The sequence below is a fragment of the Mustela erminea genome, chromosome 6 (assembly GCF_009829155.1).
Source record: "Mustela erminea isolate mMusErm1 chromosome 6, mMusErm1.Pri, whole genome shotgun sequence".
NCBI lineage: Eukaryota > Metazoa > Chordata > Mammalia > Carnivora > Mustelidae > Mustela > Mustela erminea.
Window position 1 is genome coordinate 42,632,756 of NC_045619.1, and position 16,828 is coordinate 42,649,583.

The 16,828-nt window shown below is 36.4% G+C and overlaps 2 protein-coding genes across 2 annotated transcripts in view; one reads left to right on the top strand and one right to left on the bottom strand.

Annotated features, from left to right (window-relative positions):
• Positions 1–1,560: 1,560 nt before the first annotated feature.
• Positions 1,561–15,551, top strand: KRR1 (KRR1 small subunit processome component homolog). The gene is made up of 10 exons (XM_032346985.1): positions 1,561–1,679; positions 4,575–4,747; positions 6,777–6,911; positions 7,087–7,212; positions 7,301–7,384; positions 8,508–8,564; positions 10,125–10,295; positions 12,468–12,545; positions 12,647–12,740; positions 14,817–15,551. The coding sequence occupies exons 1-10, from the start codon at positions 1,595–1,597 to the stop codon at positions 14,957–14,959; spliced, it is 1,146 nt and encodes a 381-aa protein (XP_032202876.1). The 5' UTR covers positions 1,561–1,594; the 3' UTR covers positions 14,960–15,551.
• A 395-nt stretch (positions 15,552–15,946) lies between these two features.
• GLIPR1 (GLI pathogenesis related 1) overlaps positions 15,947–16,828 on the bottom strand; it is a 42,921-nt gene continuing 42,039 nt past the window's right edge. The window contains exons 6-7 of the mRNA XM_032346988.1: positions 16,224–16,250; positions 15,947–16,126 (exon numbers count right to left, since the gene is read on the bottom strand). Coding sequence (XP_032202879.1) covers positions 15,972–16,126; positions 16,224–16,250 — 182 coding nt within the window. The 3' untranslated portion in view covers positions 15,947–15,971. The remainder of the gene's footprint in view (positions 16,127–16,223; positions 16,251–16,828) is intronic.

The following is a 16,828-nucleotide window of genomic DNA, read 5'->3' on the forward strand; positions in this document are numbered from 1 at the left end:
TGATGTCCTGCTCACCAGGTACCTTAAAAGTACTTTAAAATAACAGTAATAAAAACCTGCTTCATAGGATTCCTGAAAACACTGAAGGAATTGCTTCTCAATTTATAACTTTCCCCAGTTGTTATTTGGTCTGTTATAGGAATTTGTCATTGATTCTTTTTTACAAAATTTTTAAAAGTAATCTATACATGCAACCTGGGGCTTGAACTCACAACACCAAGATCAAGAGTCACATGCTCTACTGACTGAGCCAGCCAGGAGCCCCAGGATTTGTTGTTGCTTTTTGAGTAAACTGCAACAATATAGGGATGAGATCATGGCCTGCTGTTTATAAGACATACCTCTTTTTGGGGCATCTTAAAAAAAAAAAAAAAAAGACATACCTCTTTTTTTGTTGTTGTTTTAAGATTTTATTTTTTTATTTTAAGAGAGAGTGTGTGAGAGCAGGGGAAGAGCAGGGTGACAATCAGACCCGGTGCTGAGTGCAGTGCCTGACCTAAGGCTTTATCTCAGGACCCATAACCTGAGCTGAAACCAAGAGTCAGACAGTTAACTGGCTGAACCAACCAGGCGCCCCAGGGGGGAAAAAAAAATCTTAACATAATCCTGTGTTTTGGGACCTTCTGTCCCTAATTAAGTCTGTTTTATATATGTACCTTATGTACATCTAAGTTTTTATAGAAGACACACAAGGGTGGATTTCACATAAACATTTCTAGTTTCACTAACCCAAGATATAAAACGTATCAAAGACTTTCCTTAAGTGTGCTGCAGAAAATTTTAGAAATGGCAAATAGTAAGATCGGTCATCAAAAGAAGTCTCATCTTCAGTCTAACCACTTTTAGATTTTTTAGAAGTGTGAAAATTTGTAGTAGTGATGAACTTCACGTCTTGAGGTGTTTGGGAAATCTTAGGTGAGGCGAACCACCCCGAAGTGTCAGTTATTATCCTTCTGGCTAAAACGACTTTAGGGAATTACCATCAGAAACAAAGACTTTTAAAACTTATCTTACAAAAAATTATCAAGTTTAGAGAATTTCGTTTGTTTTAATGTTATTTTAAGAATTAGAAATGCAAATAAACTGCCGACACAAAGTAGTCTCACAATAAATGGTAGCTCTTTCACTCCCTGCCGTGAACGATCATATATTTTCGTCTTTAGACCTATCACTTACTTGACAGTCATATAAATATTATCAATGAATGAGTGAGTGACTTCAAGGTTAGACCGCTTGCACTCTGTGGCCAAACCCTGGAGTTCGGGATCCTAAGTAAGATACCGGGACGAGAGAAAACTGCGGTAATAAGGTTTCCAACTTGCCTATAGTCTTGGACTACAATTCCCAGCATGCAGCTAAACTCCGTGTTGCTATGTAACCTGGGAAAGAAGTCTCCAGCTGTCCATTGGCTATGCAGGAGAAGCGCTTGTAGTTTGTGCAAATAACGCGGACTTTAGCGTACGCACGCACGGAGATTGCGCGGATCTCCTCTAAATTATACGGAACTCGTTTTTAGTAGACAGATTTTCAGTACCAAAATCCGGTAGGATTTAAGAACAGTTCTACTTCCGGTAACACCGGAAGCAATTCGAAGATGGCGTCCTCCTCCGTAAACGGACAAGCTGTCGCGGACGGGAAAAGTGAGTTTCGTAAGAAAAAGCCGAAGCCGGAGAACCGAGGTAAGTCTGAGCGAGAACTGAAACCTGATTTTTGGATATTGAGTTACAGTTGTTTTCTTTCGCTGGCTGGGGGCTTGCAGTGCTGCCTGAGTGTGTTCTGTGAAGTTGAGTAGCTATCATTGCTGAGGATTGGGGATGATGGCCAGGCCCGCGGGACCGACTGGCAGGTACGGTGCCAGCCACGTGTTCCTAGCCGCTTTCGCTGGAGGCCTTTCATAGTAAAGATGCTGCAGAGTTTGTCTTATGTAAAAGGAAGAGCATTAAGAAATTGTGGAGGGTACCGCAGGACCTTACTCTCGCGGCGGTGGCGGCAAGTCGTTGACAGAATGAGAGATGGAACGGGCTTATTACCGCAGTTTTCTCTCGTCCCGATATCTTACTTAGGACCCCGAACTCCAGGGTTTGGCTACAGAGTGCAAGCGGTCTAACCTTGAAGTCACTCATTCATTGATAATATTTATATGACTGTCAAGTAAGTGATAGGCTATACCTATGAGTGAGCGCTGATAATAAAGGAGTGGGACAGATAAGGAGAAGGAGCTATCTGGCGTGTTCTTAACGCTAGTTTGGCCGTTAGTGAAATTTTGGAATATTTATCATTATTTCTTTTCGTCAAACGGCTAATATATTAGACGGCACGACTCATTCTCTAATGTTCGACTGCCTTACTTTGAAGTTGCCGTCTTTGTAGTGTGGTTTTATACATTTTCTTCGGTATGAACGACAGGAAGAGAGGATAAAGAACTCGCCCAAGACCCGAGTAGTCTTACTGGAAGCGTTGAAAACCTTGGGAAGTATTAAAGGAGTTAGGGAAGTATTAAAGGGGTTCTGTTATTTTTAATTGTGTAACATAGCAGAGTACAGTCCATGTACAGCTTGAAGAATAAACCCCGCGTGTGAGAAAGGAGCACTTAATAGCGTTACGCAGAAAAAACCTCATACTCCAGACCCTCCTAGGAGCACCTCTCAGATCATAGTCTTTTCCTTGACAATACATGAGGTAACCATCCTGAATCATTTTGATCTTCTCTTCTCTGCATCATCTTTACTACCAATGCACAAAGTGGTTTGATTTTGTCAGTTTTTTACTTGTATATGAATGTAAGAGGGCTGTAGACGTTGTTCTTGCTTCTTAGGCTAACGTGTTTTTGTTTTTGTTTTTTCTTCTTCTTGAGTCAATGATACTTGTAGCTGTAGTTTATTCTTTTCATTTGATATTGATGAGATTTCCTTTTATGAATATACACTTATTTATATTCTCATTCTACTGTTGGTGGACATTTGGATTGCTCCCATCGTTTGCTATTATAAACAGTGCTCCTATAAACATCTTTGTGTGTATCTCCTGGTTTGCATGTTAAGAGTTCGCTCCAGATTATGTAAATGGGATTAGATCCATGAAAGTTAGGTTATGTGCAGGTAGTGCTAAATCTCTCCCAAATGGGGTTGTGTCAGTTTATATTTTCACTAGTGGGAATGAGTGAATGAGAATTCTCATTGCTCTACATCCACACTAGCACTTGATAAAATCTGCATTTTGAATTTCTTTGATTTTGGTAGGTATGAAATGGTGTCTGGTGGGGGTTTTAATTGGAACTTTCTTCATTACTAACGCGTTAATGTTTTTTTGAGCTATTTGCACTTTATTGTGAAACTCCTGTATATTTCTTTTGCTAGTTTTTTTCTTTTTTTTTTAATTTGTAGCTATTGAAGTGTTTAAATTGGTAGAGACTTGGTAAGATATGCATTTTAAGTAATCACAGTTGTAGAATTGGAGGTTTTTTGTTTTTTAAAGGATTTTGAGAAGTGAGTGATGTATGAAGAGTAGCTAATTCTCTGTGACTTGAACCAGAAATAACAAAGTAGATGTGAGTATAAGACAGAGAAGCAAGTTTACCCCTGGTGGATAACATGAACTACAAAGGCCCTTTTCTCAGACTTAGTGTGCATAAGAATTTCCTGATGAGATTATTAAAACACAGATTCTTGGGGCTCATCCCAGAGATTCAGATTTGATAGGTCTGAGTTGGAGCCCAAGAGTTGCATTTTTGCCTAATTCCTACTTTATGCTGATCAGTGCAGGCCTTTGGGTCATATCTTTGAGGAGTACTCAATTAAAGCATAGCTGTTAGATTTAATATAAAATCTGGGTCCAGGAGTTTTAATAAATGATGTGGGAGATCAATTTATGACCTTGGGAGACATTTTGTTTCACTGAAAGGAGACCTAGACTGAATCACCTTTGTGTTCTCCTTAGACAAGTCAGTAATCTTTTTGGACTGAATGTCTTTTATAAAATGGGGAAAATAATACTGGTTCTTCCTTCTACCTTTCACAATTGTCATGATGAAGGTGTATACAGAAATAAGGCATATGAAAACTTTTTGGAAAGTCTAAAAACTCTATACCAGTGATTGGTAACTGAAAATATACAGCAGCATATCAGTTTTTAAGCTTTATGTATGTGTGTGTGCACACAAACACAATTATCTATGCATATACACACACGTACACACACACACAGACTGCAGTTCAGCAAAGTCCAAAATGTTATATTGAAAATACTCATGTAAACAAAATGGTGTTTGGATCTCTAATTCTGATAGTGTAGTGCAATAGAAGTTTTTGGAGTACCCCACTCTGTCAGGCATATGTGAATTACTGTGAATCCAAGGAGGAACTTGTTTTAGGAGGTGGAAGTATATACAGTTAATTTTAATACAGTGTGTTGGTAATAATGACAGAGGCATGTTCTTTGTTGAATAGTCTAAAGAGCATGGGAATTGGAATTACAAGGAATGTTTTAGAAAACATGTAAATGTATGCATATAAGTGTTCAAAAAAGTGTCTGAAAGAAGGGTAAAATCTTACCTGTAAGTTTCTTCCCCTCTTTAGATGAATCAGAACTCCTCACTGTTCCTGATGGTTGGAAGGAACCAGCTTTTTCCAAAGAAGACAATCCCAGAGGACTCTTGGAGGAGAGTAGTTTTGCAACTTTGTTCCCAAAATATAGGGAAGCTTACTTGAAAGAGTGCTGGCCATTGGTTCAGAAAGCCTTGAATGAACATGTATGCACATTTTATATATTTCTTTGAGATTTTGCTCTTATATCTTTATTTTTAAATAAATATGCTCATTTTTTTAAAGTGTTAGCATAACTGGCTAATTTGGTTTCTTTGTTTTTGTTTTTAAGAAAAATCTAATTTAGAGAGAGCGCAGGAGTTCCCATGCACATGTGTGATTGGGGAGAGTGGCAGAGGGGGAGGGAGAGAGTGAATCCCAAGCGGACTCTGCGCCGAACTTCAGGTGCTATATGGCACTCTATCTCACAACCCTGAGATCATGACCTGAGTTGAAATCAGGAGCTGGATGCTTAATCCAGCTGGTTCCCTCCATATTTTAAACAGCCAGATATAAGCTTTATTCTTTTTTTTCTAAAGCTTTTATTTATTTATTTGACAGAATAAGCACAGGTGGCTGTGGGGGGGCAGGAGGGGCAGCAAGAGGGACATGGAGAAGCAGGCTCCCCACTGAGCAGGGAGCCGGATGTGGGGCTTGATCCCAGAACCCTGGGATCATGACTTGAGCCAAAGGCAGACACTTAACCCACTGAGCCACCCAGGCACCCCTGGAGTTTATTTGTATATTCCACTTATTTTTAATTTCGTGAGTAATAGATAACTTTGAAAAATTCACATACTTTTAGAATTTTAGGGATCTCATGGACTTTCTGAAACTCACCTGTGAACTCCAGGTTTCAGGATGCCTATTCTATTCTGTACTGTGATATTGCCATGTTTCTGTATAGTTTGAGTTGAAGCATGTTCCTGGATGATTTCTTAATTGTCATCATTTTTTTTAAAGATGTTATTTATTTATTTGACAGAGACACAGTGAGAGAGGGAACGCATGCAGGTGGAGTGGGAGAGGGAGAAGCAGGTTCCCCGCTGAGCAGGGAGCCTGATGTGGGGCTTGATCCTAGGACCCTGGGATCATAAACTGAGCCGAAGGCAGATGCTTAACACTGAGCCACCCAGGCACCCTCTTAATTTTCATTTTAAATGGAAGATGGGGATGTGGTCAATTTTCCCCTGTATGTTGCTGCTGCCATTTTCCCTAGCCGACATATTTGTTTTTGTTTTTCAAACTGTGGATTGAAACTTGTTAGTGGAGCAGGAAGTCCGTTTAGTGGATATAATAAGCCTTTAAAAAAAAATGTGCCCCAAAAATAAATAAGTAGAAAGAAAGAAATACTATATCACATATGGTAAGGATAAGTTTCATTTTTATGAAACTTTTGATTCATTTATATGTGTGTATGTAGGCACCGTGCACACACTAGTAGTGATATAAAGTGTATTCCTCAGCTATGCGACTGCTCTGGAGTTGTTTGTGCCTGTTAGGTATTAGGACGGTTCAGCAAACCACAAGCTGTTTCACCTGTGTATTTTTAGACTGGACTCTTGTAAACTCAGAGATCCATCCTTATGTTGATTTGTTCATTACTCAATACATTGAAATATTCTTCAGAGTATGCTTTTAGTCAGAAAATGACATTTTAGTTTGCTTTGTTGAAATCTGGTTCTTCCTATTAAGAGTTAATATGTAACTTTCCAGTTATTGCTTCTTTCTGAACCTGTGAGAATTTGTTTTAACTTTGTATTTAGCTAATACCAATGAGAAGAAAGTTTGAAAAAGAAAGTCCATCCCTAGGGAGCAGATGGCAGATCAGAGCTGCATCCAGTATAGGTGAACTATATGTAGCTTTACATTCTTACCCTAGGTCTTAACTGTGGCCTCATTTGTGTTGATAGAGACTTTTTTAAACTGGAAATAATCTTTATTCCAATAAGTACAAAGTATTCTAAAGCCCAGTAACTATAAATGGTTTCAGTTGCCTGCGTTTCTTAGATTCTTCCAAATATGAAAGTAACCATGTGTTCATTATTTACATCAACTACTCAGCTTCAAGGAGGAAGTTGATCGAATTACAGCTTAATTTACAGTAATTAATAGTTTGATTAAGTTAAGCTCTATAATTACGTAAAATTGAATTGATTTTTAGACAGTTACGTATTTGCTCTTTCCTTTTCGCAGCATATTAATGCAACCCTGGACCTGATCGAGGGCAGTATGACTGTTTGTACAACAAAGAAGACTTTTGATCCATATATCATCATTAGAGCCAGAGACCTAATAAAACTTTTAGCAAGGAGTGTTTCATTTGAACAGGTAACTTTAGAATTGGAAAACTTCGCTTTATTTGCATCATTAGAAATAACATATATAACACTGCATCCCTCCTTAGAGTTTTCGTTTTTCTGCTTTGATTTCATTAACCTGGGCCTTGAAAATAAATGTATTTGTAGAGCATATTAATGAAATATTTTCTTCATTTTTCTAAAAGGCAGTACGAATTCTTCAGGATGATGTTGCGTGTGACATCATTAAAATAGGTTCTTTAGTGAGAAATAAAGAAAGATTTGTAAAAAGAAGACAACGCCTCATTGGTCCCAAAGGATCTACATTGAAGGTACGTTTTATCAGTGGAAAACTTAAGTGTCTTCCTCTGTCATTTAGTTTTTCAGTGTACTGAATTCCAATTTATTCTTCTGACACAGGCTTTGGAACTCTTAACAAACTGTTATATTATGGTTCAGGGAAACACGGTTTCAGTCATTGGACCTTTTAGTGGCTTAAAAGAGGTGAGAACTATTTACTGTCTTCCATTAATTTTCAGCAGAGAACAAATTAAGTAATTTGGTTATAATAGTTCATTGGATAATACACTGTTTTAACAATTACTGTTTTTTAGAATGTGCTTTGTTTGATTTCCCATTGGTAAAAACTTTGTGCTTTTATTTGAGGGAATCATCACTCCTAGATCCTAACATATTATGGCCAACCTTTGGCAACTGAAGAGGTATCCATTTCCATATTAGAAGGTCTGCACATCATCCTTCTTTCCACTACAGATTTTAAATGGTTATTTAAGATTTTAGTCTGTAGTACATGTGGGAAATACGTAGTTACATGTGCACAAGTGATGAGAGAATTAAATGGTGATTTGCAGTAACCTATATAAACCAGTAGAGGTCAGATTCTGAAAATGTCTTTCGTTTAAAATAGTTTTTGTTGTTTTTTTTTTTTTTTTGGTCTGAATTTTAATAGAATGTTTATTTAATGTATTGATGAACTTTTTTTTAACTGTGAGATTTAGTGTTATGAGAAAATCTGTGTAACAGTTACAGTTTCTGTTAACTGCTTTGGTTGTCTGGATCTGGCTGCGAGGTCTTACTTCATTTCCAGGACCTATAATAGCAGTTCTCTTGGACCTCTTTCTCATAAGTTATCTGCCCTTTTCTCCTGTGGCAATAATAACATATATATGGAATACCCTACAGTTTTGTAAAGTCTAAATATATTATTTAATTTTCACAGGAGAGCCTTGAAGTAGTTTTATTTCCATACTACAAATGAGAAGGCTGGAACAGGACATTAGGTGACTTTCCCCTATCAAGTGGCATTCCCATTATTTGAGCACTTATTTTCTGACCTTAAATCTAGCTGCCTTCTCCCTAAATTCCACACTTCCAAAACGTTTCTATTTTAGTTCTGTATGTTATATTTTAGCAGTAAAGTTGAGAAATTTTATTGCATCCAAGAGAGATTGACTATTAACGAAAGATCTAAAAGTCACTCAAAGCAATTGAAGTAACTACTATATTCATTTGGGTAGTCCTTGCCCGGTTCGTTTATTAATCCCCTTCCACTTAGTTCATTAAAATCTTTGTAAGTGACTAATTCATTTTTCTTTGCAAATTTCAGGTTCGAAAAGTAGTTCTAGATACTATGAAGAATATTCATCCAATTTATAACATTAAAGTGAGTTAATTATATATTACTATAACAGTGGTTGTCAGACTTCTTTTAGCTACAGAAATATTTCCTTTCTTGAAATTAAATCTTTTACGGAAGCCAAATGCACAAAACAGATAAAGCAGAAGTATTTAGGGTAAATTAGAGGTAGAGTTCAGCCCACTGAACTCTACCCTAGTTCTGTAGTTACATCCTTGGAGACGTAAGTCTCTGTGGTGTGCAGTCTGAAAACTATTGAAAGGGGATCTTAGAATGTACGACATAGTTCTAATACAAAGGAAATAAGCTTTATAGAGTTGGTCGTAGAAGGTAATGATCGAGTTTTCTTGGATGATAGGCCTATTACTATATTTAAAGATGTGATCTTTCAGAATTGGGCTTTTTTCTGTTAAATTGATTGAATATATCAGATTGTATTAAAACTTTTTTTTTAATTTAATGCTCAAATTATAAACTTTTTGAAAGATCTGTTATATCACTATGTGCATGGCATTCATGATTACACTTAGAAATGTAATCATGCTGTGATGAGCTATTTTGTGAGGGGTATTTTTTAAGCAGTCCACTTAAATTGGATGAAGTTACAGAGTCACTCACAGATTGGGGTGAAAGAGTGGTTTTGAGTTGCTGTGGGACATTAGAAATAAAGAGAGCTTGTCTTATATCTGATGTTTGGTTTGCATCCTTTGATGTTCCATTGTGTGCAAAACTCAAATGGAGTGGGAGAGATGTGAGAATATTGGTTTTATCTGATAGGAGAATGTGTGTTTGTTTTCTTTCCCTGTGATAAAGTACTACGAAAAACTTCCTGCTTTCAGGGAACATTGCTAATTAAGAACTCTCCTGCTCCTATTAAGTTGAGTTTTAATAGTTTTAATGAACTAATGGATGAAAAGCTGAATTAGTCTCATCTCAATTCTCATCTCAATTTATTTGAACAGTTCTGCATTTCTTTTTTTTAATTTATTTATTTTTATTTTGAGAGAGAGAGAGAGAGCGTGTGCGCATGTGAGCAGGGGGAAGAAGAAGCAAACTTCCTGCTGAGCAGGGACATTCCCCCCCACCCCCACTCTGGGGCTCCATCCCAGAGTCCTGGGATCATGATCTGAGCTGAAGGCAGATACTTAACTGACTGAGCTCCCAGAAGTTCTGCATTTAATCTAAATTTCTAATGGTTTTCTGGTGCTTAATTTGAGATTACTATTTTTTTATGGAACTGTTTTGCTCCTACTGAGGAGATTAAGAACTACTCGAGTTTTTTTTGTTTTTGTTTTTGTTTTTTAATATTTAATTTATTTATTTGACAGCACAAGTAAGGAGAGCAGTAGGCAGAGGGAGAAGCAAGCTCACTGATGAGCAAGGAGCCCACTATGGGGCTCGATCCCAGGACACTAGGATCATGACCTGAGCTGAAGGCAGATGCTTAACTGACTAAGCCAGCCAGGTGCCCCAAGAAATACTCATCATTTTAACTTAATTATATATAGGAACAATATTTATCTTAAAAATTCTTACTTTGTTCATATTAAAAATTCTTACTTTGTTCATATATACCCATGACTAAAGACCTTAATGATCAAACGAGAGTTGGCAAAAGATTCTGAATTAAGATCACAAAGTTGGGAAAGATTTTTGCCACAGTTCAAGCACAAGAATGTGAATAAACGCAAGGAACCAAAGAAAAAAACTGTCAAGAAAGAGTACACACCATTCCCACCACCACAACCAGAAAGTCAGGTCAGTTTTTAATGTTTAATTTCTTTATATGAGGGGGAAACCATTTTAATCTGTTTTGTCAGAAACTTTATGGAGAGTAATTTAGGTAGACTCTGTGTGTGTGTACAGGTATGACATTTAACTAAAGTTAAATGTAAATAGGCTTATTTTGAGCTAAGTTTGTGGGCGTGGAGAGTGGGGGCTTCATAGTAGGAGTGTAAACTATGTCTAGGTGGTTGCTGTCAGTTGTGCCCTTGCAGCCACAGTACCTGTTCCGTGGATAAAAAAGATTTAACATTTTAATCCTTAATGGTCTCACTCTGCTTTAGCATCTTTCCTGTGACTGTGTGCCATGTGACTGCTCTAGTTTTGAAATCTTAAATTCTTATGTCCGTCCTTTTTCTAAATTACGATGCTCTCATTTTATTACCTGTTTTCTGGCTTCATTCTTTTCCCCCTGCCCCAATTTCCTTTTCTCTCTTGTCCATCACTGTTTTCTTTTATGTTGCCTTTTCCTTCTTTTCGTACTTGTCCAGCAAAATTGTCAAACTTGATCAGTCCTAAAATTTGACTTCTTTCCCAGAATGTGGTAAACATAGCTGGAGAAAGTCTTATCTTTGGACTAAATCCACTGTTTCATGTTTCCAACTTCAGATAATTCTCTGTGTCTTCTTAATTGTCTTTTTTTTTTTTTTTAAGATTTTATTTATTTGATGGTGGGAGCACACAAGCAGGGGAACAGCAGGCAGAGGGAGAAGCAAGCTCCCCGCTACTCAGCGGAGCCCAACATGGGGCTCATTCCCAGGACCCTGGGATCATAACCTGAGCGGAAGGCAGACCCTTAAGCCACTCAGCCACCCAGGCGCCCCTATTCTCTTAATTCTTAAAGCACCCTCTCACTCCTAGCAGATGACATTGCTTTTTATTTTATGGAAATATTTAAGACCATCAAGTGAGAATTTCTTCAGCTTCCTTTTCTCTCACCTATAATTTTTTATTCCCACCTGAACCAATTTTTTCTTTACCTGTTCTTTGAGTTCTGTCTTTGCCTGTCTCCTGAGGGGTCTTACTTTATGATTCCCTCCCTTGGCTGTATCTTAAAGTCTTTCCTTTCTACTGATGCTTTGTTGTCAGCATGTAAACACATCCCTTTCAGTGTACTGTCTTCTCCACAGCCCTGTATTTGGAGTTTGAATTTCAGAGGTTTGATGAAGGGTCAGAGGAGAAAAAGAAATAATGATCATGGTGATAAAACAATGGAAATGTTTGTTCATGAGGTCTGTTCTGTAAAGGGAAGCAAACAGAGGAACTGCTGTTGGGGGAAAGTAGATTTTATTTACGCAGCTGTCATGTCATTTCATAACACTTGCTATACATCTTATGGCCTTGTCCTGTAGTTAGGAATTATCATGTCTTTCTTCCCTGACTAAGCTTTTTTAAATAGTGATGTCTCAGTTGACTTACTCTGCCACTTACTTGCTTCGTGACTGGCAATTTATTTAGCCTATCCATGCCTCAGTTTCCCTCTACATAAAATGGAGATGATAAAAACATATGAGGACTGTTAATGAGTTTTAAGTGATTAGCAATTGTAAAGAGCTTAGTAACTATTAAGAGTAACTATTAAGAGTTTAACTGCCTTAGATACAATAATGTGTTAATGTAAGATAAATCAATTCTATCTTGATGAAAAAGCTAGTGCTTTCTCTAATTAGCTTTGAATTAGTCACCAAATCCAAACAATTCTTTTCAGTTTGCATTACTTTATTCCAAGCATTTATCTCTTCTTTCTTCTGTACCTTTTAGACGCTGCTTTGGTCTCCTCATTTCTCTCAGAAACCTGCAGTCATTTCTAAATCATAGCCCACCCTCTTCACGTGGCATTCAAGTTTCTTCAAACTTACCCCAGATCTTTCCAGTTGCCTCACACCTTTGTGAATCATTGCTCTTCTGTCCCATCTAGAACCACCTGCTGTGTATTTCATGAACACATCACCTTCTTTCCTACCTCCATGCTTTTTGCTGGTATTCTCTTCAGCTTAGAGCACATCTTCTTTTTATGTCACTACCTTTATGAATTGACCATAGATTTTTGATCTCACTCTCTTTACCTCAAGGACATTGTGCCTTTCTCAGGGAATGACTTCTCATTTACCTTGTTTCTGATATAATTGTAAATTCTGATTTTAACAGATTGATAAAGAATTGGCTAGTGGTGAATATTTTCTGAAGGCAAGTCAAAAGAAGCGACAGAAAATGGAAGCCATAAAGGTAAGACTGTGTAGTTCACAACATTGATAACACAATTCATAGAAACTTGAATTCCTACTTAACGATAAATTGTATTAACGTATTTCTTATTAATAATCCAGGCTAAACAAGCAGAAGCTCTTAGTAAGAGACAAGAGGAAAGAAACAAAGCTTTTATTCCACCTAAAGAAAAACCTGTTGTGAAACCAAAGGAAGGTAAATGCTTGTTCTCCATTTATTGGATTAGTATTAAAGTCTTGCTGAAAAGTAAACCCAATAGGGAATTTTTCTGAATCTCTTTGAGTGTTAACTAAAGACATAACTGTATCTTTCATCAGTTCTGTTGACATACCATTGATCACAATCCTAGGGACGAGACCTTTGAGGTGTTATATAATTTATTAGCAGCTAAGGACTAAGAGTGTCCTGGATTGACAGTCCTCTCCTGACCTCTGATTGTACTGGAGTAGGACTCTGTTGTGAGAGCTATAAACTAGAGCAGTGAATCTTCTATAGATTTAGAAGTAATTAAAGCAGTGAGATGCTGAGCTCTGTTGTCATACCTCTCAGAAAGAGCTTATCAGAGGTTATGCTTTTCTTCTCTTATGTGATCTGTGGCTTAAAGTTTGATTCCTGTATTGTTATGATGGATTTCTGATCACCTTGGGCTAACAGGACACTATCAAAATAACAAGGTCTTAGGACCTATTAAAAAGGTAGTGTGTAGCATCTGGGTGAGCTCAGCTGGTTAAGTGGCCAATTCTTGGTTTTGGCTCAGGTCATGATCTCGGGGTCCTGGGATTGAGCCCTGTGGCAGGCTTTGTCTTCAGCCAGGAGTCCTGTATTCAGCCAGGAGTCCACTAGAGGATTTTCTCTCTCCCTCTGCCTCTCCCTTCTCGAGTGCTCCAAGATTTAAAAAAAAAAAAAAAAAGTTTTGTGCCTTTCCTTTTCTATTCCTAGCCTCATTTGATCCACCCTTTCCTCTTTTTCTTTCCCACTAGTAACACTTGTACTCTTCCTGAAACAATTCTCCAGAGTAGCCAGTGACACAGTGAGGGGAGGGAAGTCACTGGCATCATTGTACCTGACTTACTGGTTAAAACCAGATAGAACATTGCTATTTTAATATCCTATATTAATTATATCAGTGTTAGTAGCTCTAAAAATAGTCTGTGTTTCAGTGTAGATCATTGCTTAGGTAAAAATTAAAAATGTCATAAGCATTATAATTTCCAGTTTACTCAGCCTGTGAGTTTTACTTAGGTCATTTAGTAGCCATTTTAATCTCTCTTTATAATGATTAAAAATGTAGCTATTTCATGATAGTAAAAGCTTTGCATCTCTACTCAAGTTGCTGGGAAGTTTGATGTCTTATCTTGGGATTCTCCTATGCTCTGAATACTGCTTTTTAAATTATGAGAAAAACCTACATTTTTTTCTCCTTTTTTCTTTGTTGTTCAAGGTTTTGGCATTGATTCCATGGTTGGATTCTGTTAGGAGGATCTCCAGATACTCTCAGATCATTGTCTTTATTACCAAAACCTTGTTAAATAAAAGTACTACTAGCCATTCATTGAACTAATAATAAGAAAACTTCATTTTTAAGGTGTTTTTTTTTTTTTTTAAAGATTTTATTCATTTGGGGAGGGACGGGGGTGAGGGAGAAGCAGACTTGCTGCTGAGCAGGGAGCCTGATGTGGGGCTCGATCCCAGAACCCTGAGATCATGACCCAACCCAAAGGCAGACACCTAACTGATTGAGCCACCCAGGTGCCCCTATTTTTAAGTTTTTATGTGTGGTATTAGATGAAGTAGAGTTTGACTTAAAGCTTAATGACTAGTTAATTAAAATTATGGAAGCTAGAAGGGCTACATTTTAATATTATTCATGAAATTTTAAGTTATTTTAATGGGCGGAATGGAAAATTGCTATATTAATGAGTACTGTTAAGTTCTAAAATATGGATAAGAATATAAGCAAAACTAATCTCAAGTGCAATTTAAAGGAAGAAATTAAGTTTTAATATTGTTGAATTCAGTAATTAGTTTAAAAGCTAAACTATACTGCTATTTTCATGTGTACTTTCACTAATATATTTTTAAAGTACTTTTTCATTTGTTTTCTCTTAAATGTCTAACTTTAGACAGTTGTTTTATATTTTAGGCAGGTGTTTTATATCTTAAAACATGACCTTTCACCTGTACTCTGAAATTATTGCACCAAATACATACTCTCTATGTTTTATATGGTAAAACCTAAAGAATTACATATATCATTTTTAATTTGTCTAGCTTCTACTGAAAATAAAATTGATGTGGCCGCCATCAAGGAAAAGGTTAAGAAAGCAAAGAATAAGAAACTGGGAGCTCTTTCAGCTGAAGAAGTTAAGCTTAAAATGGAAGCAGATGAAAAAAAAAAGAAGAAAAAAAAGTAACATTAAAAAAAAACCCTGGATGAGAACTCTTTAAGCTGTCTCCTTTTGTAAAGGATTTGAGATACTAGGGCATTAGTAGCCTATGTGTGAGAAGGAATACTCTGATCACATTTTTCTGAGTTTGTGTCATTCTTCAAAACAGTGTTTATATAAATATAAATATTCTTTATAAATATAAGTTATTGTATTTTCTGTGTGTTTTTTAAAAAGCTTTGTGCTAGAAAGTAGTATATATGCACCTTGTATATATTGTACCTAATTTGTTTTGGCATGTTTGGCCTAAACATGACTTTGGTGTAATTTTTAGGTTGTTTTATATAAAGATTTTCCAGATGTGACTATTGTAATTATCCATCAAATCCAGTGCTTGATGCCGCTGGTTAGTCTTTAGATAGAATCATGTCCCATCGTTCAGTTTTGAGTAATATAAATGCAGACTTTGCAGTGCTCTTTCTAATGCTAACAAGTAAACATTTGGGCTTATTTCTTTTTATAATCTCATTTTACATTATGTTTAAACAACCCATAAGCAAAAAAAGCAAGGCCTCTTAAATCCCTTAATCACTCTTCTGAGTCTGGGAAAATGGTAAACCGTAGACCTCAGATTGCAAGAGTGGGGAAAGCCAGATGTTTAGAATTGAAGCAGCATGCACAAGTTATGTAGAAATGTTTTTACTAATGAGGGCCAGTGGAGTACTTCGAATTACCTGAATCGAGCACATTCATTTTGTAGTTTTAGAAGCTAAGACACACGGAGCCTGGGTACCTTACAGAAGGTCACAGCTGTGGTAGCCTGAAAACAAAGGTTATTCATAGAAAAGTGCAAAGTAAAAATGAGTTTATTCTAGAGGTAGGAAGTTGAACAGTTTTTTTCTTTTTATTAAGGGTTTAGTGCAACAATGTATTTTTTTCTGAAATGTTTTAAAATTAGAAATAAGAACTATATACCCAACTGTTAATTAAAAAAAAAAAAAACCAACATGTGAATGAATTGTGTTTTTTGTGGATTTTATTAGTTCGGAAGAACTAAGTGAGGGTATTTGTGCTTGACCCAAAGGATCATTATAGCACTCAGTATTAGGATTGGTGGACTAACAATGAGAAAGAGAGATAGGTATCTGTTGCGTGAAGATATTGGCCAATCAGGATGCACAATCGAGTAGTAATCTGTGAAACAAACATAAAATATCCTTAATTGTTGTTTCTCAGAATGCAGTAACGTAATTCACATAGATCTTAATGGAGCAATGATTTACGTACATACCTGTGACTTTGTCTCGCTTTAGGTTAGCTGTAAAGTAGGAAGAAAGAAAAAAATTTGTACTGGTGAGGCTTTATTTTATTTTGCTAAAAAAGCTAAGTCTCTAATTATGACCATTAACTTGATTTTAGTTTCTTATAATGTTTTTCAAACATTGGTTATTAGATATTTTTTGTACTATATTAATGTGACATTTTTAAATTGACCTTCTATATAAACTTTTTGCATACTATTACTGTAAGTGGAAAATAATTTAATATGCCTTAACTAGCAGATAATAAATACAATTAAAATAACAAACTATTAGAATTTAAAAATAAAAATAATTGTTAGTAACAATCAACGTGAGCAATGTATTAAAATATTTTCCTGGAAATAAGTTCCTCCCTGTGAAGAGCAATACTGTTAATGATCAGTCAGTAATAAAGAGACCATGACCTCTCTCTTAAAGGGATTTGGTTTGCATCATGTCATAATTCCTCTCTTTTCACTGAGATTTATTCAGATTTTGACATTCAGAACAGTAGGTAGGAAATTCTATATCTTCCTTAGCCTTCTTGATACTTTTTTAATCAAATAGATACCCTTTCTACATGAGTGCTTGGCGA

Coding starts and splice junctions, on each gene's coding strand:
- KRR1 (XM_032346985.1), top strand. CDS start 1,595: ATGGCGTCCTCCTCCGTAAACGGACAAGCTGTCGCGGACGGGAAAAGT. Junction 4,748..6,776: donor AGAAAGCCTTGAATGAACAT/GTATGCACATTT, acceptor TCCTTTTCGCAG/CATATTAATGCAACCCTGGA. Junction 8,565..10,124: donor ATCCAATTTATAACATTAAA/GTGAGTTAATTA, acceptor CCATGACTAAAG/ACCTTAATGATCAAACGAGA.